Here is a 26,875-nt window from a genome sequence, read left to right as displayed (position 1 = left end):
AGCTGGGACCGTTTCGCGATTTCACATATTGTTTTTTTTAATGTATTTTTATTGTGTTTTATATACTTACTTAATGTGCGAAGAGCGAATAAAATATTTCTATTCTATTCTTCTTCGAATAAACTTATAAGTGTAATAAAAATTAAAAAAAAACGAATTATTTTTAAAAGTCGCTGAACTAATGTTGTTCAGTTTGATAAGTATGACCTATGTTTTAATTATTTGCTCATATTACAGGCTACACCCGGTACATACTTCATTGTTCAGCTCTGGCTACGTAGTCTGACTGGCAATATTTTTCATTATCAAGAACGAAAAGAGTAATTTGCAAGGAATTGTGACAAGTCAGTCTTGTGCTGATATTTTATCATGGAAATAGAAGTTCTCGTTCGCTTTGATAACGAATTCTTACCATTCTTACAGTCACGCTACTACCACGTTAATTATTTGTAAAATCGTGTTTGTAACCGGCGACGCAAAAAAGGTGTGCTACAAGTTTGACGCCGATGTCTGTCAATCTGTCTGTGGCACCGTAGCTCTTAAGCTGATGAGCGTGCGATGCGTTTTCTTTTACTTTACGTGAAAGAGCCTGAAAGCGAGTTTCCTCGCGTGCAGGTGGTTCTTAGCTATATTTCATTTAACAACGGATCTGCCGTTTTAATAATTACCTACAAATAAAATACTTAAAAAATACAGTTTAAAAAAGAAAAAATACAGGAAAATAATAATAATACAGGGATGTATGGGGTCCCTTAGTTACTAAACTAAAACTAAATACTAACTATATCTACGTTCAGTGGAAGTGTAGAACCCTTCCATCGTCATTAATTAAAAAAAAAAATGGGAAAGGGTGGTATGCAGTTTTTTTTAATCGACTGGATGGCAAACGAGCAAGTGGTTCTTCTGATGGTAAGAGATCACCACCGCCCATAAACATCTGCAACACCAGGGGTATTGCAGATGTGTTGCCAACCTAGAGGCCTAAGATGGGATACCACAAGTGCCAGTAATTTCACCGGCTGTCTTACTCTCCACGCCGAAACACAACAGTGCAAGCACTGATCTATGCCTTTGAAGTAGAGGTGGTTTCGATTTGAGCCCAGGCACCTCTGAATTTTTCGAAATTCATGAGCGAAAATTACATTCGAATACCACAAGCTTTACGATGACGGAAAACGTCGTGAGGACCTACACACACCGGCGAAGAAATTTACGGTGTGTGAAGTTCCCAATACGCACTGGGTACACGTGGGAACTACAGCTCAAGTAATACTGAGAGCCTGTGCTCCGCAGTGGGACGTTGAGGCCAAGATGATGTTGACGTAGGTACGAGTATTATCGCAACCTTATGACTTTTACCACTTAATAAAGCACCACTTAATATGGTGCGCAAAACAGCATGTAACACAGCATTGATGAGGAAAAGTTTATTAGGAATGGCACCAAATAGTACATTGTGTCTTAATGGCGGTAAAGAAGGAATTACGAACGAGAGTCTATTAGAAGCCCGAAGTCGAAGACTGAGGGATTTAATGAGTCGATGTTCGTAATTCTAGTACCGCCCGTGCGACATACAATGTTTTTCATCACATTTGCAAGTAAAATTTTATATTTGTAAAAGAAAAATATAATTGTTCCAAATATTGGCGATACCTTAGACTGTGCTCTTGGCAACGTCACCCTCTACCTCCCCCTCCCTCGGCACTCGGCATGCGCCGCAACGTGCGTGTGCATGTGGTCCATGTAGTCCTGCAGCAGCACCATCAGTACAGGCAATGACTCATTGACCGACCACGGGTTTCATGACAAGCACATTAAGGTCGAGGGTTTTATTTGGGGGGTTGCAACCAAGGTAGCCTGCATGTTACGACACTGTTTACGAGCAAGTGTGATGAAAAATATTTAATAAAATTCCAGATAGTATGAAAAATCTTAATACCAACCAATTCAAAAAGAAATTGACATGTTTATTAATTGAAAAATGTTACTATAATATTGGTGAATATCTTAATGACAGGAATTTATCATTTTATGCTTCTTAAATGACATTATTTTTTAGTTTTATATGTATTGTGCCAGACAGACATTGCTAATATTATTGACATTCATGAAATAAAAATCCTCGCTAAAATAGTTATTTAAAATTAATAATTTATATTATACGCGCTTACTTAGTTATTTTTTTAATTTTGTTTTTATTGCTGCTGTGAATACTAATTGTATTTAGACTAAGGTTAATGACTTGTTAAAGGAAAACAGAAATATTTGTACGCCTACTGGCAAAGCATAGAGATTCCTGAATGTTATGCTTTTAAGATCGATTATGTACACCTATGTTCCACAAATAAACGTATTCTATTCTATTCTAAAGACAGCCATTCAGTGCCACGTCAGCCGCTTCAAATCTTCATTACAGCCTGCCATTCACAACTGCCGCCGGCGCGCGATGAAATATTAGGAATTAATCGTGCAAATTACTCTCACGTCGTTCGGTAAAGAAACAATTAAATCAAACAGGGTTGTAGTAAATTTGGTACAAAGCAACGTCATAGCACAGATAGAAGTAAAAATTGCTAAAAGCATTAATTTACATCATTAATAAAAATATTTGTAAGGAACCCTCTGTGCGCGAGTCCGACACGCACTTTTGGCCTTTTTTTCAATTTTCTCAGAAATTTAATTTTCAGGTAGGTTTTACTTATACATAGGTATTCCTTTATTGGTAATATTGAGGTACCTAATATCAGTAAACTGATCAATCAATCAATGACGATGATTAATGATTATTGTTGATGTATCAATCAATTGAGCCATTTGTAAAAGTTAATAAATAAAGTTAACAATAATGTAATTGGACATCAGATTTTAAGTAAAATATAATAAATACTCTATAATATATTTCCTATATTACTTTCCTATACTCTATAATTCTATTTTTCGGATTCCGTAGTCAACTAGGAACCCTTATAGTTTCGCCATATCTGTCTGTCTATCTGTCCGCGGCTTATCTCAGGGACCGTTAGAGCTAGAAAGCTGTAATTTGGCATGAATATACATATCACTCGCCGAGTCGTAAAATAAAAAAATAAAAAAATTTTTTTTTGGTGTACCTCCCATAGACGTAAAGTCGGGGTGATTTTTATTTTATTTTTCTATAATAGTGTGGGGTATCGTTGGATAGGTCTTTTTTTAATAATAATTTTTAATTTTCGGTTCAGCGATCTGATTGCGAAATATTCAACTTTAAAGTGCAAATTTTTATGAAAATCGAGCGCCCCCCTTTCTAAAATCTAAACTGTTGGGTGGAAAAATTTGAAAAAATTCGAGATGGTATATCAAATTTACAAGGAAAATTATAATGGCTAAGATTTCTTGAGAATTTTTAGTAGTTTAAGAGTAAATAAGTAGTAGCCTAAGGCACTTGTCCCACCGCCGACGATGAGCGAGAAGCGAGCAGAGCGAGTAACTAGAAACGAGTGGGCGAGCAGTGAAAAGCGAGTGTTCGAGCACGACGGGCGATTACTCGCTCCACTCGCTAGAGCCGGGCGGCCGCCAAGCTAACAGCGCTGAGCGAGTATCGCTGAGCTAGTTTTATAGCTCAGCGAGTTTTATAGCTCTTGTCGGTGCGACAAAAGATGTAAGAGCGAGTTCTCGCCGGCAGTGTGAACCGCCAGCGATCAATTATTAATATATATGTCTCTTTTACTCACACAGGATCTTATATCTTTTGTTCGTTTCTTGAGCGAGAAAATAGTCGATAGCCAATCGTTTCCTCGCCGGCGGTGAGACAACTGCCTAAGGTGTAAAATATACCTAAACTTAGAAGATTCCGTACACAATACGAAATCCCCAGAAAAATATTACTTGATTATTTCGTAATGGCTACGGAACCTTATCTTGGGCGTCTCCGATCCGCTCATGGCCAGTTTTTAAATATTTGCTGCACGCCTATGTCTTAACAGTGAATCTGAAGCTTGGCACTTACATTGACACCAATTAGACGACCAGATGGCCTAGTGGTTAGAGAACCTGACTACGAAGCTTGAGGTCCCGGGTTCGATTCCCGTGTCGGGGCAGATATTTGTATGAATAATACGAATGTTTGTTCTCGGGTCTTTGGTGCTTAATATGTATTTAAGTATGTGTCTATCTATATTATTATTATATTTATCCGTTGTTTAGTACTCATAACATAAGCTTTGGTAAGCTTACTTTGGGACTAGGTCAATTGGTGTGAATTGTGCCGTGATATTTATTATTATTATTTCTCTTGTTGCTTACAACATCTCTCCTAGGAGGTAAAATATTACACGGGCCTTATTATTATTAATTAAGCATCAAACATACATAGAAATAGAAAATAGAAATAATATTTATTCACTTGAACAGCGGTTACAGAGATGTTCGGTTGTTCATATTTTTAAGATCTCCGAACAACTAGAAGGTTCTATTCAAAAACCATAACCAGACGCCAGCCACATTAAATAAAAATACACGCATATCGAAAATACAAACTGAGACATGGATGCACAGAAAAACCAGAAAAAGAGACCAGCTCTGGGAATCGAACCCAGTTCAGCTCAGTTTGTATTTTCGATATGGTTTTCACGGGATACCCCTAAAAGTAACAAAATGGAGTTGAAATAAAAAATATTAAAACACTCCAAAAAACCAATCATAAAAATACACGCGATAATTCAAGGATTTCCTGACTCGCATTTTTATAACTAATTACAAGATAAGCTTCAGACGAACACGCTTTAGCAAACGGTGATTCATAAATCAGTGTATTTAAGAGATTATTTATAAAGATAATCAATTTCTATTAACCTCTTATCGCTCCGTTACGTTATTTAAACTAGAACTGGCGATGCGAGGCAATGATTTATAATTATTACGCGCTACTGCCAACATGGTGTTTAAATATATAGTTTTTGCTTTAGTTTTAAGTGCTAGTAAAATAGACGGTTATGATGCGATGTCACGAAGTGCATTCGACGATGATTTGTATGAGAATGTGTTGGATGAAGAGCTGTGTGAGAAACAGTTGGTGTTTCTTTCGAACGATGCACTGCGGCTGCCGTGTAAGTTTAAATTTGAAGTTTTAATTGTTTATTTAGACGACCAGATGGCCTAGTGGTTAGAGAACCTGACTACGAAGCTTGAGGTCCCGGGTTCGATTCCCATGTCTGGGCAGATATTTGTATGAAAAATACGAATGTTTGTTCTCGGGTCTTGGGTGTTTAATATGTATTTAAGTATGTATCTATATCTATATAATTATATTTATCCGTTGCTTAGTACCCATAACACAAGCTTTGCTAAGCTTACTTTGGGACTAGGTCAATTGGTGTGAATTGTCCCGTGATATTTATTTATTTATTTATTATTTATTGGTGAACTTTATATGTCGGTCGTGTATTTTTTGCCCTTTGGCTGTATTCATATCTTTGTTGCTGACTGTAACATTACATCGAGCATTTGTCGATTTTAAAATCAAGCTGAACAATGAATAGTGTATAGAAACTAACTTAACCAACAAAAAATAAGGAAACCCCAGACATTGTCACTGCAAAGTTCAATATTATTTTTTCATCACACTTGCTCGTAAACAGTGTCGTAACATGCAGGCTACCTTGGTTGCAACCCCCCAAATAAAACCCTCGACCTTAATGTGCTCGTCATGAAACCCGTGGTCGGTAAATGAGTCATTGCCCGTACTCATTTTGTTGTCATGAAGCCCAAGGACGGTAAATGAGTTTGTTACTGCATGGTGTGGCTGCTCCGTGCGCGCGCTTCACACGCACGCCATGCACATGCTGCAGAGCGCTGCCAAGAGCGCAGCCTAAGGTATCGGCAATTTTTGATAAAATATTAGTTTTTCTTTTACAAACATACAATTTTACTCGCAAATGTGATGAAAAACATTGTATGTCGCACGGGTGGTACTAGAATTACGAACATCGACTCATTAAAGCCCTCAGTCTTCGACTTCGGGCTTCTAATAGACTCTCGTTCGTAATTACTTATTTACCGCCCTTAAGACACAATGTACTATTATTGTGTATTTTTTTTTAATGTAGGCCGGCAGGTTGCTGATTTGGGGCCATTTCGTGACATACATAAAACTATATTTTATATTTCTCTTTTTTTTAATCCATTGTTTTTATGTTTGTAGAAATAGGGTTCCGTAGCCATTATGAAAATATTAAGTAATATTTTTCCAACGATTTCGTATTTTGTATTCAAAGTTTAGATATATTTTATACCTTAGGCTGCTATTTACTCTTAAACTACTAATAATTCTCAAGAAAACTTAACCGTTATAGTTTTCCTTGTAAGTTTGATATATTTACTATCATCCTGAGTTTTTCAAATTTTTCCACCCACCGGTTTAGATTTTAGAGGGGGGGGACGCTCGATTTTAATGAAACTTTGCACTTTATATTTTGCAAACAGATCACTGAATCGAGAAATCGTTTTAGCAACCCCTTAATCATTTTATACCTATCCAACGATACCCCACACTAAAAGGTTGGATGAGTAAAAAAAAACACCCCCACCTTACGTCAATGGGATTGTACTATTTTGTCGGCATAGTTTTACATATATATTCTAACAAAATTACAGCTTTCTAGCATTGATAGTCTCTGAGCAAAGCCGCGGACGGAGAGAAAGACAGACAGACAGACATGGTGAAACTAAAAGGGTTCCGTTTTTGCCATTTTGGCTCCGGAACCCTTAAATAAACAGGAATAAACAACAAACGCGGCTACGGCGTGCGTGGTCGCCAAGCCCTACAATTACAATTGTTAACAACTTCTGATTGATTATTGATTCTGTTTGATTGTTAACTCAAACCTAACGCAATTTTCTCTCTTCAGTCCTAGACGCAAGCGCCCGCTTCCCTAGCGGCTTCCTAACCGGCAACCTGAACGACCTAGGCGACTACCACCAATGCCTAGCGATCGACCAGAACGTCAATGACATGGAAATCCAAGGCAAATACTGCATGGTAGCGGTGCCTCTACAGGAGATAGCGCTGCCTGAGCTCCCGGTGCTGCCGAACATCACGTGGCCTGAGTGGCCCGTGGCAGAGAATGATACGGAGGTCCAAGAGGTCATGGAATTATGGATATCCTATGATAGACTGCAGACCGCTGCTCACGTGGCAACAGGATTGAACGAACCATCGAATAACAGGTTAACGTTTGTTCAACTTTTTTTTTTACTTAGGTATGTTAAATTATGTTGGCATGCTATGATGGCAAGCTAAGGCTTCGTTTGGACCAGAGATGTGAGAGGAATGTATTTAACATGAACCAATAGAAACGCTTCGTTTACCCCGCATAGGTGAAAACAGCTGAGCGGAGCGAGGCGGGGAAATGAGGCGTTCCTATTGGTTCATGAAAAACACAAAACGGTTAAATGTGATGCCGTCTCTGCATATTCGAACAAATCAAATAGAGACGGCATCACACCTAACGGCCAGTTAACACTAATCAATGGATGGTGAAACAGCCCCTTAGTCTGTTGGCCAACGATTTGAAATATCGCGGACGTTTATTTCCACAAGACGTCTGTCAACTTAATAGTTCGACTTTAGCAAAGTTGTTTTATAGTACATTACTGTAGAGGCCGGCAACCCCACGTTCCGGCCGAGGCTTGTATAGTACTTTTCTCAAACATGACATAAAAAAAAAAGCTATCGGGACGCTAGTCTGGTCGCCCTGTTGCGTGCGCGTTGAAACAAAAGACGGTCGCATTGCCGGCCAGCGGCCTGCAAGGTTGTATGAAATCTCTTTGCAGGCCGCTGGAGTGACCGCGCGCACGCAGCTGAGCCGCAGCGCCTGCAGCGCGATACTTCTCGGCTTATTATTTGTAACACAACTTCAATATTTCATGTCATGTTTGAGAAAAATGGATAAATCACTTTGTCTTGTCTTATTTGACTGACTTTAAAATATTTGTATTCATCATACAAGATGTTTGTCCGCGGTGGGTTTCAATTACAAAGCTTCACGACAATCTGACCAAGAAGCTTTGAAACCCAAGTCATTACTTAGCTATCAGATCCTTAACTTCAAATTTATTTGTAATCCTATCGAACCTGACCGAAGTCACATAAAGCTTTATTTTTCTAACACTCTCCAAAATTCTCGTTCAATTCCAGTAATCCAAAGGTATTAAATCGAATTACAACTTTATGACCTAATTTTACCTTATTAAATATTTTATCCTATACGAATTCGTCTCCATCTCCAAACTCCAGAAGAAAAGCTTAAAGTTTCAAACAATGAAAATTATATTTCAAATATTGACTTGGGAAGTTAATTCGAATTAGGAACAATACACAAATGAAATCGGAACGATAATTCCAGACGTTTTCGATGTCGGAATGTCTTGTGACCTATTTAAAATGATTTTGGAAGTAGAATTAATACTCGTGTTTCTAATTTAGAAAGCAATTACAGCGGAAGGTACTGTATGAAATAAGGTACAAGCAATAAAGATCGTCGAGCCACAAGTATGCTAAGTTACTTGTACTCGTTGTCGCATTACTATTATGCCGCCTAAATTTAAAAATAAAATTATGTAGTGTTTTCAAAAATGCGAAGGTTGATCTGACTAAATAAAAAACAATTAGCTATCGTAGTACCTTCGTGTATTTCACAAACACAAATAGCAACTCGAACGGTAGTTTTAGTACCATGAAAGTGATATTGCAATAAATTTTAGTTACCTACTAATAAATTTTATTTTTTGTTTAACTACTACTGAACTTGTTTTTGCCTTTATATTATTTTTTGCGAATGCTATTGTAAAATAATACGAGTAAATACCTTCTCACTGACAATTTTGACTAATCTAGTGATATCTGGTACTTAATGTTACAAGCTGTGGAGCCGTTAAGGCTACAGCGAGGACCAAAGATACAATACATATTATTATGAAAAGCATAACCTTCCTTCCAACAATTGGGTAATGACTATGCCTATGCTATTACGCTACAATCCTGGTTTGACTTGTTGAGGTTTAACTGTTTCGAAAATGGTTAAACTGATCGAGTGTTGCCATTATTTCCGGTTGCGAACTTCCTTCCGCTGGCGTTCGTGTCGTCATAGTGTGTTGTGTTTTAATATGTTTTAGTTTTTAAATGGGTCCCACTGAAAAACAGCGTTGCGGCTTGCCGTAACAGTATGCTGAGTGGGGTCCACTTTATACTATTCGATGTTATTATTATTATTTTTTTCTCTCCATCTAATGTATTTTTATGTGTATCGAATATGTGTAAATAAATGTTTCTCTCTCTCTCTCTCTCTCTCTCTCTCTATGATTTTTGTTCAATCTTTTTAGGACGGCTCCCATGGCAATAACCAGCGCGTTGGGCCCGACGTTTGCCATCTGTATTCCTAAGGTATGCAGCGCCAAACAAGCCGTGGACTTCGTGCAGGAGAGGTTCTTCCTCAACATCACCTACCAGGAGGTTTATTGTCGACTCCCGAACGACAAGCCTTTCGCGCCAGCTGACTACGTCGCTTTGTGAGTCTCTTCATCCCAAAGTCAGCAACGACTAAGATTGTTTTCCCAGCTTATACAGGATGGCTCATTTAGATCGGTCAGAATGGGAAAGTCTGAAACTATAAGAAGTACGGAGATCTGTTCCTAGGAACATGTCATCGATGTTAATAACAAGAAAAATACATTCATACATTTAAAAAAAACTTGTACTCAATTTGGGAATCAAACCTTATATTGTAGTTTATGTATTATGTTAAATATAATGACCCGGATAACTCACGTCTTAAATCGAGTTTAGCTCGACATGTTACGTAAATACTGTATAAATAGTAGCTTCCACTATTTTTGACTCTTAAACTCACTCTTTGTCGGAACCTAACTGGTTACTCCTCTCATCTACTCACAGGTTGACTGGTAGAGAACCCTTAAAGGGATAAGTCCGCCTTTGTACAAGTATTTCAAAGTTTGTCAATTGTGTTCTGTCTCTTTTATATTGTACAAAAAAGAGTTTACATACATACATACATTGCAGGTGGTAGGACCTTGTGCAAGGTCCGCCCGGATTGCTACCACCATTCTTGCTCGCTAATCCTGCCGTGAAACAGCAGTGCTTGCACTGTTGTGTTTCGGCGTGGAGACTAAGACAGCCATGAAATTACTGGCACTTGAGGTATCCCATCTTAGGCCTCTAGGTTGACAGCGCATCTGCAATACCCCTGGTGTTGCAGATGTTAATTTGGTGGTGATCTCTTACCATCAGGAGACCCACTTGCTCGTTTGCCATCCAGTCGAATAAAAAAAAAAAAAAAAAACATTACATACGAACCCGGACGTTTTGAAAAATAAAACTTACATTATTACAGAATTTGAAAACAATGCATTTCACAGTAACATTTATTGCTTATGACCTACACTATCGATATCCAAATAGAAATAATGTAAGTTTTTTTTTCAAAACGACCTGGTTCGATTCCCGTACTGAGAACAAGTTATTTTTTTAATGTTTGAATGCAGTTTTTCTTGTTACTAAAATAAATGACATGGTTCCTAAAAACAGATCTTCGTATTGCTTATATAGTTTCAGTCTTTGCCATACTGACTGATATAAATGAGCCACGCTGTATACGTCCCACTGCGCCATATAAATACCTCTTATTCTGAGAGGGCCGTAAGTAGTAAGTACCTACATGAACCTTGTGGTTAGCCCAATCGATTGGCAACTTCAGACACAACATTTGTAATTAAATGCTTCGTAGGCCATGATGTTTTCCTTCACCGTAAAGCTGCTTTTTAGGATTCCGGAGCCAAAATGGCAAAAATGGAACGCTTATAGTTTCGCCATGTCGTCTGTCTGTCTGTCCGTCCGTCCGCGGCTTTGCTCAGGGACTATCAATGCTAGAAAGCTGTAATTTTGCAAGAATATGTATGTAAACTATGCCAACAAAACGGTACAATAAAAATTTCAAAAAAAGTTTTTTTTGTGTTCCTCCCATAGACGTAGTGGGGGTGATTTTTTTTTTTGGCATCCAACCTTGCAGTGTGCGATATCGTTGGATAGGTCTTTTAAAATCATTAGGGGGTTGCTAAAAACGATTTTTCGATTGAGTATTTTGTTTACAAAATATTCAACTTTAAAGTGCAATTTTTTATTAAAATCGAGCGTCCCCCCCTCTAAAATCTAAACTGGTAGGTGGAAAATTTTGAAAAAACTCAGAATGGTAGTAAGTATATCAAACTTTCAAGAAAAACTATAACGGCTAAGTTTGCTTGAGAATTATTAGTAGTGTATAAGTAAATAGCAGCCTAAGGTATCAAAAAATATACCTAAACTTGGAAGATTCCGTATAAAATACGAAGTCCTTAGAAAAATATTACTTATTTATTTCGTAATGGCTACGGGAACCCTATTTTGGGCGTGTCCAACACGCTCTTGGCGGTTTTTTTTTAAACTATGCTAACACAATTTTTTTCAAGCCCTTATTCTGAAAAGAGGCCTATACAGTGGGACGACATAATAGTGAAATTCCACTTTTAATCTTAGGAACTGATTTCCAAAGTAACTTTAGTTTCACTTGAATAATTCTGTCTTTTTCTTTTCAGTGCAATAATTGGAATTATTTTACTTCTGGTTGGTTTGAGCACCGGGTACGACTTGTATTTCACAATGGTGCTGCAACAAAGTAAGTACCTTGATAAGATGTTTGTTGGGATAAATCTTGGTTTTTTAGAAAAATATGGCTCTGTCCATTGGAGGACAATTTTGCCAGTGTCTAGCAGGTTTTGCCGTTGTACGGTAAAAAAATGTATAAAACGTAATATGAGAGGTAATGGTGGATGAACGATGAATAAATAAATCTTATTTCTGTGACTTTTTCACGGGATCAGAAAAAAACTCAAAAAAATATCTAAGTATCGATATTACTCTCTATCTTTTTCTCTCTCTTTCTCCTTTTCGCAACCTGTCTCTTACATATTAAAATATCCATATTTCAATTTTCCTTTATAAAAATGTTTACACATAAACTTTGCAGCTATTTACTGATCATCATAAATGGCTAAATTAAATATTTCTCGTTTTGTCCGTCGTAGAAAGCAGCCCACTCTACCGCAGTTTCTCCGTCTACACCAACACTAAGCGGTTCCTAACCTTCAACACGTATCCTGGGGCTTTGGAGTGCGTGGATGGCATCAGAGCCATCTCCATGATGTGGGTCATCGTTGGTCATGCCTACCTTATGACCCTGATGGGCTACATCCACAACCTTGAAGATATTTTTGTGGCAAGTATTCTATGCTACCCTTTTGTCTACATTTTTAGCTGATATTTAAAACAGCTCTTTAGCTATTTTATACTTAATCAAGAAATTGTCCTATAACAAGAGAGTGGACATTCGTTTGAATCTCCACAGTTCACCTACGATTAAAATAAAATTATCTCACAGTGTATCTTTTAAAACTACCTAAGTAAACTATTAGGAGTGCTTGCCTTCTATTTTCTATACTGCTTACTATAATATTGTGGTCTTCAATTCGAGTTATTGACTTCAGTTCTTTTTAGATTTTAATATCTTTCGGTAACCCCAGCTCAGATATTTACCGTAATCCATTTAATTAAACATATGCAATGGATTTAGTGTATGTAATAAAGCAATTCAAGATTTAAAAGGATTAGCAGTTCGGAAGTTTTTTTTAGAAGTTTCTGCTGTCCATGCTTTCAAGTTATTACTTTTCATTTTTATTTTAGTGGCTGCGGCAGTTCTCAAGTACCTGGGTTAACTCAGCTCCAATCACAGTGGATACTTTCTTCTGTCTCAGTGGCATCCTCTGCGTCTACACCACCATTGGCAAGATCAGCAGAAGTAAGTGTTAAATCATTATTTTCCTCGCGTACTTCACATTTATTACCATTGTTATCATTTAATTCATCGGAACTACGTAAAATTGTCAACATTATTACATATAAATAGTACTTAATCAAAGTTCTGGAGCATCTATGTTTAATATATTTTAGAATTCTTCTTTTAAAATTAAAGTTTTCATTGTATGTAGTTACCTACTAGGTTGATTAATTAATACGTGAATTTTATCCGGTGTTTGGGTACATTCAACTGTATTACCCTTTGAAGTAATATGTTTTTAAGATTCTTTTATACGTTTTGAACAATAAATGGAATAACTGTCTTGCTTCTCCGCCAAGTAGTGAGGCCAAGTCATGCGAAACAGCTACGTTTGAGTTGGAAAAAATGTGTTTTCATGCAATTTAACCCGCCTTCCCTCCACATACATGGGTTCAGTTACGTTTGAGTGGTTATTTACGTTTTAACATGGACCTCCGCAAAGTAACGCCTGAATCTATACAGTATTTTGCCAACATTTGAAGCGTAAGTAGATACAGCCGTGCATCATCAAAATTTTCATTCATTAATGATTTCGGCGAATAATGTTTGCAAAAGATTTCCTTTGGATTTACTTAATCACTAAATGCAATATTCTATTTTTTTGGTAATCCCTGTATTAGTTTTAGAAATTTTAAAGTTAGAATATTTAAATAAAAGCTTGGATTGTTCAATAACGTAGAGTAATACTAAATTGAACTGTGGAGGCAAAGTAAGATACCTAATAAACACTCAATTTAAGTATTTGCGAAGGGCGTTGTACCTACTTGAAATCCAGATAATCGTTGTGAAAGTTTTAATTACAGTAGTTTTAATCACTTCTGTAAATGATAGATGCTTACGCTCTTCCGAGAATGTCTCAAAATAATAATATAGGTATCAGGATTTGGTTAAATCTGTTTTAAGCTTCACAGAACTATACAACATTCAAATGTTTTTATTTATATCTTCTAATAACATCTAGTATTACAGTTACCCAATACGATAGAGTAGCAAGCACTTTATATATTTAAAGTATATACCTAATTTACAAATATATATAACCTACTTACTATTAATAACATAAAACAATTAACGTTACTTTTTGTGAATTCACTGAGCGAACAACAAAAGACATCGATTCGATAATTAAATTATGTTTACCTAAGTGAATTTACGATTCTGAGTCCTTGCAGGGCTTACATGTGAAGCCCAACGAACATAATTATTTAAAATTCCATCTTTATCCAACAATGTGGTGTTAATAATTATTTAATGACTATGCCTTAAATATAATGTATATACTCGTACAACTCCTTCAAATACTTGTTTGTCCCGACATGTGGTTTGAAATAAAAAAAAAATATATACCTCGTTGAGTTTCTTGCCGGATTCTTCTCAGCAGAGGTTTTTCCGAACCGGTGGTAGATTTTTTTTGACATTCATAAGTGTTTGTTATAGCCTAAATTGAATAAAGATATTTTGACTTTGACTTTGACTTTGAAAAAACATTTTAACACTACCTAACTAAGCTTAACCTTAACGCTATTTCGAGGATTTTTTTTAATAACTAACAATTAAAATTCAATTTATTATACTCAAGTTTTATGTTTGACATCAAAGCTGCTCACAGTAATTTAAGCTTTGCGTTGTTAGTTAGTCGCTGAATTTTCTAATAGACATAAATTAAATAATGTTCAATGTACAGTCACCCGCATTAATATCTGCCACAGCGGAGCGTGCAAAAATATCTGACACGTCCTTCCGGCCCTAGTAATAGAGTCGTATCAGATATTTATGCACGCTTGTTGTGTCAGATATTGGTGCTGGTGACTGTAGGTACTTTGGTCAGACTTAATTTAAAAACCGGCCAAGAGCGTGTCGGACACGCCCAAAATAGGGTTCCGTAGCCATTACGATAAAAATTAAGTAATATTTTTCTAAGGATTTTTTATAAGGATTTTTATACGGAATCTTCCAAGTTTAGGTATATTTTATACCTTAGGCTGCTATTTACTCATAAACTACTAATAATTCTCAAGCAAACTTAGCCGTTAGGTATAGTTTTCCTTGAAAGTTTGATATACTTACTACCATCCTGATTTTTTTCAAAATTTTCCACCCACCGCTTTAGATTTTAGAGGGGGGGGGGACGCTCGATTTTAATGAAAATTTGCACTTTAAAGTTGAATATTTCGCAAACCAATCACTGAATCGAAAAATTGTCTTAAAATACCCATAATGGTTTTAAAAGACCAACGATACCCCACACTATAGGGTTGGATGAGAAAAAAAAAATCACTCCCACTTTACGTCTATGGGAGGTACCCTAAAAAAAATTTATTTTTATTTTTAATTGTACTGTTTTGTCGGCATAGTTTACCTATTCGTGCAAAATGACAGATTTCTAGCATTGATAGTCCCTGAGCAAAGCCGCGGACAGACAGACAGACAGACAGACAGACAGACAGATATGGCGAAACTATAAGGGTTCCGTTTTTGCCATTTTGGCTCTGGAGCCCTAAAAATCCAGTCGATAAAGTACCTAGTTCGAAGTTAAGAAGTAGGTATAGACCTACAGCCTTATTCATAAAAAGTTAGAGCCTTCTTGAAGGCTCCTTGAAGGCCCGATGCTAAAAAACATGATTCATAAACGTCTGTTAGCGCTAATCAGTCGATCAAGGCTCTGCTAAAGTTAGAGGACCGTAGACCCTCCTTTATCTCCCTGCTAAGTCACAAAATGGCCGCCACAAGTTTGAACAGCTGACTTTGACAAGAGCAAAAAACCTTATCGAAGATATTTATAGTAAAGGCAGCGCTACGCAGATTAAAAAAAAAAAACAGGAAAATTTATTTTCAGGAATTTGTATTTAAAAATCCTCTAAATTAGCAACAATAAATATGAAAAAAAAATAAGGATGATTAACATAATTATGGCTTTTTGCACAACATAAAACGGCGACGGGAAAACAAACATCTCGCTTTTTATTTTTTTTCCTGCTAATTTGCTGTCACTGCTGTCAATTTTTTTTTTCTTAATTATCGATTAGGCCATTTTTTGTCTTTGATTTGTCAAGGTGGCCAACATAACGCGTCTAATCCGTCTATCAGCAGCTCAACAACTAGCAGACTGCTAGCAAGCGTTTATGAATCATACTTCTTGACAACCGTCTAACAAGCTTAATCAGTCTGCTAAGTAACAGACCGATCAAACCTCAATTAAGGATTTTTTATGAATAAGGCTGCTAGACTTTAAACCGGACATAACACGTGCGCATGGTCAAGAATTTCTAAGTGTCAATTGCGTGATAGTTGATAATGATATGATAACAACTATCTTAGAACCTTGCAATTTAGCGATATCAAAGCCAAACGTGAGATCGTTACGCAGAATTTTAAGTACTACGTAGAAATGATTTGACTGCCAGCAATTGCAACCGACCGTTAAAATACTGCACGGTTCTGTTTTATAATATGACACAGTATCATAAAATTTATTTGAAAAAATACAGTGGATGGTTATGCAAGAACAACTGAAAACCCCTCAAAAATATTTCAGGATTTTTTGTCTTTGATCGATAAAATTCAATATTTCATTTCTTGATTTCCATAATTGGTTTAGTAATATCAGAAAAAAATCGGTTAGTATGTAATAGTTACTATTATCAAGTTAAACAACCAAATGAAATACATTTCAAAAATAAAAAAGAATCAAAACTGTTTGCAAAATCTTAACCTTATTGATTTAAAGAAAATGCATGTATAAACGTGTATCATGACTAATTGATTGCAAGACAGTGAACAGTCTAAACCACTGAACCTTCAAACTGAAAATCTAACAGACATATTTCTTCACTGCACTCAGAAGGGATTCTACGGAATTCCCACGGAGCGAAGCTGCAAGAGAAATCTAGTGAACTCTAGCCTAATAATGTAAATCCGATTAAAGCATGATAATAAAAAGGTTGTCTATTATTGTGTTTCCATCAGCTTTTTAATCTTCATAATAATCTCAATGTACATTAAAAACACTATTGCAAAATATAATTAAACGTACATGATAATGTCATTAGCTACGTCAGTAATCTTCTACAAAATAGTATTAGAAGTATTACGATAAGATAAGATTAAATTCAGTTTCGTTAAAAATCAATCGCTGTCATAATTACTTTCTTGATCTTTAGCCGATTGTGATTGAGTTTTGAAACTCACATTTGAGACGTTGATCAGTATCATATTATTTGCAAAACCTTTTCAAGGACGAACTACGTGATTTAATATGATGCCTGTGCTTCGTTTTCTACACACACGACAATTTTTAAACAAAATTACAATAGAAACAGAACTAATGGTTTGCGAGTAAGGTTCAAAATTGTTTAACCATCAACTTTATTCCCAGCTGGCTTCGCCAAGACCATCCATCTGTTCTACATCAACCGACTGCTCCGCATGTTCCCCCTCCTGGCTGCGGTGGTGCTTCTGCAGGCTTCCATCTTCAACCACGTCTCCGACGGTCCTTATTGGCAGAACGTTGCGTCGTCTGTTCAGAACTGCAGAAAGTACTGGTGGGCTGCGCTTTTACATGTGCAGAATTACGTCAATCCATCAAGAATTGTAAGTAATCAAGGTTCGGAAAAACGCCCATCGTTTTAGAACCTATGCCTGAATCGAACAAATTCAACCACAGTTTACTTACGTTACTTGACATTATTATAATATCGTCAGAAAGTCCTTTAGTATGCTAAACAGACTAGGTTTCTGAAACAAAGCATGTTTTAATTGTATTTGTCACTAATACTTTTCTTATTGATGACATCTAAATTCAGTTAAACAACATGGTTTTTAATCGTAATAATGCACTAACTTCGGATTAACAGTTCGTTTATCTAATTAATTAATCATTAAGCACTGGCTTGAACACGAAGTAACGATTATGAGTCATAAATATTTGATCTACTAGTACTTATATGAGTAGAGATAAACGTAACTAATCGCTTTTTACCTATTATCCTCCTGAGCCCCCCGGTCCTCAATTGAGGACATAAAAAATTTTGAACTTGATTGATGTTCAGTTCAAATTGTGAAAACAGAAATTGTACATCGGGTCTCAGGAGGTTATTCGAGACCTTTTCTAACTGAATACTCGTACTTTTTAGATCTTGCTTCTATAAGTAATAATGTTTTACATATTTTGAAAATTTCAAAAAATACCATAAACTGTTTAATTTTTAATTAAAATAAGCCCTTCTTTGTTCTCAGTGTCTCGGCCAGACTTGGTACCTCTCAGTGGACGTGCAACTCTACATCATTTGCCCGTTCATTCTTCTTTGTATGTTTGGCTCCCGTCGGGTCGCTTGGGCTAGCCTCGCCTTTATCACTCTACTGTCCCTCGTGTCTTCTTCTCTGTACAGCTTCTTGTTTAACTTCTCTGCTGCTCTTATTCATCCTAAGTAAGTGTCTGTTGTTCTTTATTTTCTCAATTTTGTTTAAATGTTTATTATGCTTGGCAATTTTATAATTTATGCCCAAATTTTACCTTTCTACCTAGTTTATAAATATTCGTAGTTTTGTTGTACGTTTCGCAAACAATGGGTTGCTGTAATTTTTTTAACTATTACAAGTCACAGCAATTAAATACTAATGCTAACAAACAAACATAGGAACAAACATAGAACAAATAAAGAGAGGTACCTAAAAAAATTCCAATGTTACAAATGGCAAATATACCTACCATTATTCACATTATCAATGATATTATATAAGAGCTCTGGGAAAATGATTAAAATTAATTCATTTATACTTTTTTAGTCGCATTGGAGATCTACTGGATTACATGAAAACATACTACATGAACACACTTGCTCGAGCCCCCCCTTTCTTCGTCGGAATGGCCTACGGATACCTTTTGCACTTATGGAAGGACAAGGAAATCCGGATTCCTAGGGTACGTTACAAAAAATATGAATATAAGTGACATTATGTATAATTAAACTATCATAGTTTCCGTTACTTTACTGATCGTTCCAAATATAATTATGTTGCTTCTTGGAATTGAAATTACAACACGGTTTTTAGAAGTCACGAAGTCACTATCTCTAAGTATTCTCTTAGAACAATTCTTAGGGAAAAGATTTTCTCACGCTGACTGGTATACCTATATTCTTTATTTATGTACTTTTGTTAAAAATAATCCTGAATATTTTGCTAAAAAATCTGCCATGAAAAGCAATTTATGTAATCAGTACAAACATAATATAATTCTTTCAAGGGTAAAACAATTTATAAAAAAAGTACATTAAGCGCAATAAATGTATTAATAACATTCCCGTCGAACTTAAAACTCTGGAAGGCAATCAGTTTAGATACAAATTCATTTTTTTTCGATTGTATGGCAAACGAGCAAGTGGGTCTCCTGATGGTAAGAGATCACCACCAAAATTGGCTAATACAGAAAGTGTTCTACAATTTAATATAATTTTTTGAATGATACGGTAGGAAAGAATAATAATATTTTTTAAAAAAGTTGTATTTAGTTGATAGAACCTATATTTATAGGTCTTGATGTAAATATTATAAATATTGTACGCCCACATTGCGTAACTGTTGGAACTATAATATTATGTCATCCTTTGTACACAGTTTGATAATAAATAAATTCTATTATATTCTAGTCTATTCTACCTATATACTAGATACTTAAGTCTCAAGCACCTTGTTTGAAACTTGAAACGATTCACTGTTAATAACACACGTACGCGTTACGAACGAGACTACCTTTAACAAGTTTTCAATGCACATGCACCATGATTATAATATGGCACACGCGTGATATACCTGACTACCGTTTATTAGGAGCTCATCAAACTTTATCGCACTTAAAATATTCAGTAGAATGTATGTCTCAACCATACTTTTTTCTCATCAGATCTACTCAGCCGTCCTCTGGGTCATTTCGTTCATCTTGATGGCTTTCTGCATTTTCTCGATCTACCCTGTCATGCAGTTGGAACATGAAGCTCAGGTGTTTGACAACTTGTTGAATGCGTACATGAGGGCCATCTGGGCACTTGGACTCGGTTGGCTGATCCTCGCTTGTGTTAAAGGCTATGGTGGTAAGTTTTTGTTTATAATTTCATCATGAATGGTATCTGATAATTTGAAATGACATTGCTTAAGGAAAATTCATGGATTTATTTCAAAATCAAACTGCTTGTTCTGACTCAATTATCGATTGTTCGTTATATTTCGCTCATGCATGAATCAGCTTTCATCACTGGTTTATCATTTCGTCCAAATCACACATTTTGCACGTGATGATAATCTTGCTAGTGAAAGTAAACTGTAGTGTCATTGTCTTAAACATAATCCAATAATTACTCATTTTTATTATATTTTACCTTTCTTGTAATCAGAAATGCAAAAAGATAAATTGCTTTCTCGGCTTTTTATATAGTTGTTTGTCTTTTATCCACAGGCCCGATCAACTGGTTCTTGTCCCTTAGCATCTGGAAACTACCCGCACGCATGTCCTTCGCCATGTACTTGCTTCACTTCCCCATCATCACCGTCGCCAACGGCAGCTGGGTCAAAAGCTACTACTTCACCAATGGAGACACAGTTAGTACCAACCTAATTAAGATTGTAACCTTTGGATTATATTTTAACTAAATTTTTTGGGTGATAAGACCCAAGGCCCACTCAGATTGCTGCACTGGCTCTTTCGCTGGCCTTGCCGCTAAGCAGCAGTGTTATTGCTGGTATGTACAGCGTGTAGAGTAAGATAACTGGTGAAATTAGTGGCACAAGGTATTTTATCTCTAGGCTGTTAAACTATCAGCAATCATCCTGGTGTTACATTAGGTATAAGTTCTCTTGGGTGGTTATTAATCGCAGTTTTTCCTTTAGTTTCTTTCTTTTCATACTAACAATTCTCCTTTTCTGTATTGCCAAAGATACTACTGCGAATAATCCTTTTTTTCAAAGTTTTTTTAAACTATCTACATGTAAAGATTCTATATTTCTTAAAAACCGTACACTGAAGTTGTTAAAGATGTTTTACGCTCTCCATGTGATTGTCAAATATTCTAGTGATGTTTTAAATTATGTACGGAGTTTTTCATTGTTTTTTTTTACAGCTGTACCGGTTTGGATCAGTTATCACATTCACATTCGTGTTTGCGTTCGTCCTGTCAATCTTAATCGACGCGCCTTTTTCCACACTTCAGAAACTACTGCTCGGAAAAGGTATACCATTCAGTTTAATTTTGCAACATAATATATAAAAAAAGAAATACTTATTATAAAGTAGTACTCGTAACTCGTCGAAGGGAAAAACTATAGAATTTCAGCATCGGTAAGTAAAAATCTCAATTTCGAGGTCATTTTCAGTATGTAATAAAGTAATTTACTGATAAGTTTTACCAATAAATAGTTTTGAAATTTGTTGCCTAAACATTTATCTTCATTCATTTCAACTTAAAATTAAATTACTTAATCTAGAACTTCTATCCAATATCGGGTTGAATCTAATTAAATACCTTTGGAATTTAACTACACACAAATACATACTTTTGAGGCAGCCTATGTCCAATAGCGGACGTCCTATGGCTGATATGATGACGAAGCTGAAGATGATGACATACTTAGACAAACATTGGTAATGGAAGTTTTCTGCCCTGTATCTAATCTAATGCGCACGACTGCACAGAGCACTAAAGTTTTTCGCAAGATAACGATTTGTTTGTCCTACTCTAAATTTATCCCCGATATTTTAAGCAACACTATCTGTTTCATTAATGTTTATAACGTTGCCTTTCGTTTCAGAAATCTCACATTTCTTATAAATTTTAATGACTTCATGCAATCATGAATATATAGATAGCAATTCGATAAACTTCGCTATTAGAAGCGGATTGCAATCAGAGATAATATTGTCAATTTAAAGAAAATCCACTTGATGATTGCACGATTGTTGTATTGACTTAATGGAGTCAAGAGTATTATCGAGTAGCGCATTGATATCTCGAAGACATAAATATTAGTCAGTCGTTACTCGTAAATCATTTAATTACAGGACATAAATGTAAGGTGCTAACAAACTAGGTACCAATATTTTTAGAGATGGTGGCACTCGGCTCTTGGTTAACATCATTACTAATTACAAATGCTAATGTAACTTCTTCTGTTTGTTTATCAGAAGAAATAGCAGCAAAATCGAGGACGAGAGCTAGTTTTAATAAAAAAAAAATATTTAAACAGTTTGCGTATTTATTTATTTTGAAAGTTTGATAACTATAAATTTTTAAACATTGTTGTATTTACAATGTACTCGTATTATGCCTAAACAGGCAAGCGGGGGTGAGATTTCATGTTTCATAAACATGAAATAAACAAATAGTCTATTATTAATAGCTCGTTGATTGTCTGTCTCACGAAACCTTTTAACTATCGCACTGGCCACTTTACTATATCTTCTAAAAAAAACCATTGATAATATTATACACTGAAAGTATAAAACACCTTATATCTATGTTTGGACAAAATTTTAACTTTTTTTTTCTTTCTAAATTCATCGTTCATCCACCATTAGGTACCGCTCCGCTCATATATCGTTTTAATTTTTTTTATCGAATAACGGCAGAATACACCAAACACTGTCAAAATTATCCTCTGATGAACAGAGAACATTTTTTAAAAATCAACCATTTTTATTTTTGTTTTCGGAAAATTAAATCGAACAATCGAAAATAACTTTTAATTCTGATTTAAAATTCAATTGTTTTCGTGTAAGTTAATATCTCTTAAAATACTTATACCTAATTTTTTAACCACTACACGTATGAAGGTTCAGTCGAGTACTTTAGTAGGTCAACTTTTTAAACATAATTTGCAAAATTTACAGTCATAGGATGTATTATGTTTCCTTATAAACGGCTTGCTATGTACTTACCTAGATATTGAAGAAATCGAATAGCATATCATTCATTAGTCGAGTAGTTGGTGTGCAAAAATAACTCTCCATGGAGAGCTTTTTTGTATAAAGATCAAGAGAAAAGACTTTACCCCAGCAATGGGACAATAATTATATCTTTTTTGTCACCAGGAAAGAGACGAACACCTGTTAAAGCAGAATCTCAAGAAGTCATCGTAGAAAATAGAGCAAATGACACGAAAACGCGATTATAGAAATAGATGGTGTCAAATAGGAAACGAATTTGGAAATGTAATCTGATCAGGTTGATTTAGAAGCGTAAGTAGTTTGACATTGCGCTAGACTAGTGTTGTGGAAGACAAAAAACAATAGCAAGTAGAATAGGAAAGTAAGAAAATGACTAAGAATGGAAGGAAGAAGAAGAATTAGTGATCTTTATAAACTAGTTTGCTAATATCGTTCGGAACTCGAAACAAAAGATCGGTTTTCATTTTCTCTCTCATTTGAATCTTCAGGAAAATGAAGAAAACCGACGAGTCCCGAGCGTCATTAACATTCTAGTTGTACAGTCAAGGGCAAAGTTATTGACAAGGCCAAAGTTGCAAAAATATGTGTACACGGCCTTTAATGTTAAGTGCATAAAGTTGTGTATACATATTTTTGTAACTTAGGCCGTGTCGATATCTTTGCCCTTGACTGTAGATACTGGGTGAAAACTTTACCGACATTTATGATCACGATTAACTTACGTCGCTTAATGTTTTAATGTTTATTTGGGTACAAACGGTACAATATGGCTGATTACAAATGAAAACTTAGCTAATACACCAACCAGTAAAGTTACCACAGGTTAATATTACATATTACTAACCTTAGGAATAAAGTAATAACTAATAAAGTAAAGTAATAATTTAAAAATGTGACATTACTTTAAAAGACTATGGATACCTATATAGGCAGAAAACTAACATGAACATGCGAATGTGTAACATATATAATAACTAAGTAACAATTAGATCCCTAACTAGGGACGTATACTCTTGGAGACATGTGTTAAATATATCAACTTCAGAAAAACTGGAATTATACATTTTGCAAACTCTATTAACAAAAGAATTTCTAACATATTTAGGACGTATAAGGGGCACATGAAACAGATTATTAACATGCCGAGTATTGGGACTTGTTTTATTGTACTTTCACGAAGACAGCAGCTCCTGGAACTGATCTCTTTAAAGTTAATTGTAGTATATTATTCAAGCTGCTTGAATAATTGTAATAGTTGGAGACACTTTTGCTTGATATAAAATTGGTGACGCCTTCAGTTTCTTCTAACTTTTATATTTAATCCTTCTATTAAACCTTTTTTTGTATTTTTCTCTGTTACTACCTAAAGGCAAATGCCAAAGTGATAGAAAAATACCAGACATTTATGAATAAGGTTATGCTATAAGCCACATCTACATACCTCATTGGTAACTTGTTATCAAAAGTTGGAAAAAAACATCGTTCCGATGACAATTTTCGATGCAAAATAATAAAAAAGATCATACACAGTTAGGATACCATTGAAGCATTGTATTTCTAGTTTAGTATAGTGTGTGTGTTAAGTATAATTGGATTATTTGCATATTATTACATTATAAGCAAAACTCCTATACATAGATCCGGAACAAGGCTAATTAGTTTTTGTCAGCAGTTCGTTATTTCAATATAATCTTAGAGTTTTTGTTAAATTGCTACTACTCGTATTACCGTAAATAAGCGATCAAATAAGTTTTTGGTAAAAATGTCATTATTAATACAAGCTTTTTTTGCTGTCTGTACTTTTCGTTGACTGTACTTGCATTGTCACCCAAACTACATTTGCATACCAAATTTCAAGTCGATGCCATTAACCGTTGAAGAGTTCCGTCCTGCGGAGACGATCCTAGCCGGAATACCAGGATGTCACTACCAGATTATTGTATTGTCACGCAATTTACATAAGTATACCAAATTTTAAAACAATTCGACTACCGCCCGCCCATACATAGATAGTTAGTATACTACGACCCCGCTATAGGGCCAGACACCTATAGATAGATTTACAAAGGGCTTAATCATAATCAGTCACTACGTATTTATTATAACTCTATTTTTGGTGAATGCAGTGTCACTTATTTTATGAAAAATATTAAAGTATTAGACAAAATTTGTCACTATTTCTTTAGTAATTTTTATGTTATTGATTACATACATACGATACAAGATACATTGCAAGTTAAGTAATAGCTTTTAAAAAGTTAGTGTCGTTTAGTTTTTATTAATTGGTTTGGTTTTGGACCGGCGATATTTAGACTTACTTTACGAATAATGTAAATAAATATATGTTTGTTTGTAGGAATGATTTAATTTGACTTAAATATAAGCTTGACTGAGCGTGACTAAGTTGATTAATGTTGACGTTTGAAGTACGAGGTAATTTGGAATTAATTGTTGGAGGGGCTCGTTCGAATTAGCGACAAATTAATAAAGCTATTTAATTGAAACCTGCGTAATTTATTTAAAACACCCCTATAGATTTTATTAATTGAGAAGTCGATGAAATAAAGGTTTACATTAAAAAAAATATAGTGGCATTCAAAATTTACCATAGTTTTACGGTGAAACTTGGACACGCCCAATTAGGCAGTTGTCTCACCGCCAGCGAGGAAACGATTGGCTATCGACTATTTTCTCGCTCAAGAAACGAACAAAAGATATAAGATCCTGTGTGAGTAAAAGAGACACATATATTAATAGTTGATCGCTGGCTGTTCACACTGTCGGCGAGAACTCGCTCTTACATCTTTTGCCGCAGCGACAAGAGCTATAAAACTCGCTGAGCTATAGATACTCGCTCAGCGATGTCAGCTTGGCGGCCGCCCCGCACGAGCGAGTCGAGTGGAGCGAGTAATCGCCCGTCGCACGCGAACACTCGCTTACAGCCGAGCGACAAAACTACACTCGCTTCTCGCTGCTCGCCCACTCGTTTCTAGTTACTCGCTCTACTCGCTTCTCGCTCATCGTCGGCGGTGGGACAAGTGCCTTAGAAAATGACTGGTATGTGAAGATTCCCAATCCACGCGTGGGAACTACGGAGCAAGCGCTTCTAAAAGTACGCCTGTGCTCAGTAACACGTATATATATAATGTCAGCGGCCGATCCTTACATTCGCTAGATCATTAAATTCCTAGGCATATCGTGAAATGGTGCCATTTCATGAATTGGCTAAGGGACATCCGCCATATCGTTCAAAACTCAATGCTTAACGATTAGCCTAGTGGCGTTTAGGCAGATCATGAAATTCCTAGGCTTATCATGCAACGCCGCCATATCGGTCCTGTCACTGTTCACAATTCATACTAACAACTCCTTGCTTCGCTCGTGGTACCTATTTTTTTCTTTTTTTCAGCATATGTAGAGCTAAGGATATCAACGAATGCGTTGCACTAATCGATCTGCCGTTTTGTTTATATGCCTGGCCAACTTCATGGCATATCATGAAACTAGCTTTCGCCCGCAAATTCGTCCGCGTGGAATAGTAACTTTGGGAAGTATTAAATTTATTTTTTTGTTCTTCCATCCATCCATCCATGACATTTTAGCAATACGACGTGCCAACACAAAAGGACTAATTCTTCATAGTGAAATCTTGAAACCTTACGTCCTTTGTTGTAAGTTAGGAGGGTAGTCCCGAAAGCTGTGAAAAATCAAACTTCTAAGTTAAGGCAATCAAGAGCTTCAGTCATTAAAAAGGTGTTTCCATAGAAATCGCCTTAACATAAAAAGGTATAGGTAGGGTTTTTCCGGCTGTCCAAAAAACTTGGAATTTTGCATAAAGGTAGCTCTTTAGCACAGCAAATAAGAACAATATGAAAATCATAATTTTTAATGGTTTTACGGGATGACCGTTAAAAGTAAAAATTTGGAATGAAATAAAAAATACAAAAAGATTCCAAAAAAACCAATCATAATTTTTTAATGTCTGACTGTCTATGTCAATAAGCCATCTTAAATGACCCCA

General features: G+C 35.7%; 1 protein-coding gene across 1 annotated transcript; it reads left to right on the top strand.

Moving 5' to 3' along the window:
* The first annotated feature begins 4,872 nt into the window (after positions 1 to 4,872).
* On the top strand, positions 4,873 to 25,358 carry LOC141436682 (nose resistant to fluoxetine protein 6-like). Its single transcript, XM_074099691.1, has 13 exons — positions 4,873 to 5,084; positions 6,885 to 7,203; positions 9,358 to 9,543; positions 11,623 to 11,702; positions 12,112 to 12,302; positions 12,767 to 12,881; positions 17,296 to 17,510; positions 18,156 to 18,346; positions 18,705 to 18,840; positions 19,822 to 20,008; positions 20,371 to 20,513; positions 21,032 to 21,140; positions 22,999 to 25,358. The coding sequence occupies exons 1-13, from the start codon at positions 4,913 to 4,915 to the stop codon at positions 23,079 to 23,081; spliced, it is 2,127 nt and encodes a 708-aa protein (XP_073955792.1). The 5' UTR covers positions 4,873 to 4,912; the 3' UTR covers positions 23,082 to 25,358.
* The last annotated feature ends 1,517 nt before the right edge of the window (positions 25,359 to 26,875 follow it).

The sequence above is a fragment of the Choristoneura fumiferana genome, chromosome 17 (assembly GCF_025370935.1).
Source record: "Choristoneura fumiferana chromosome 17, NRCan_CFum_1, whole genome shotgun sequence".
In the NCBI taxonomy this organism is placed as follows: Eukaryota; Metazoa; Arthropoda; class Insecta; order Lepidoptera; family Tortricidae; genus Choristoneura; species Choristoneura fumiferana.
Note: the sequence above shows the minus strand (reverse complement) of the source record. Positions and strands in the feature narration are given on the sequence as shown.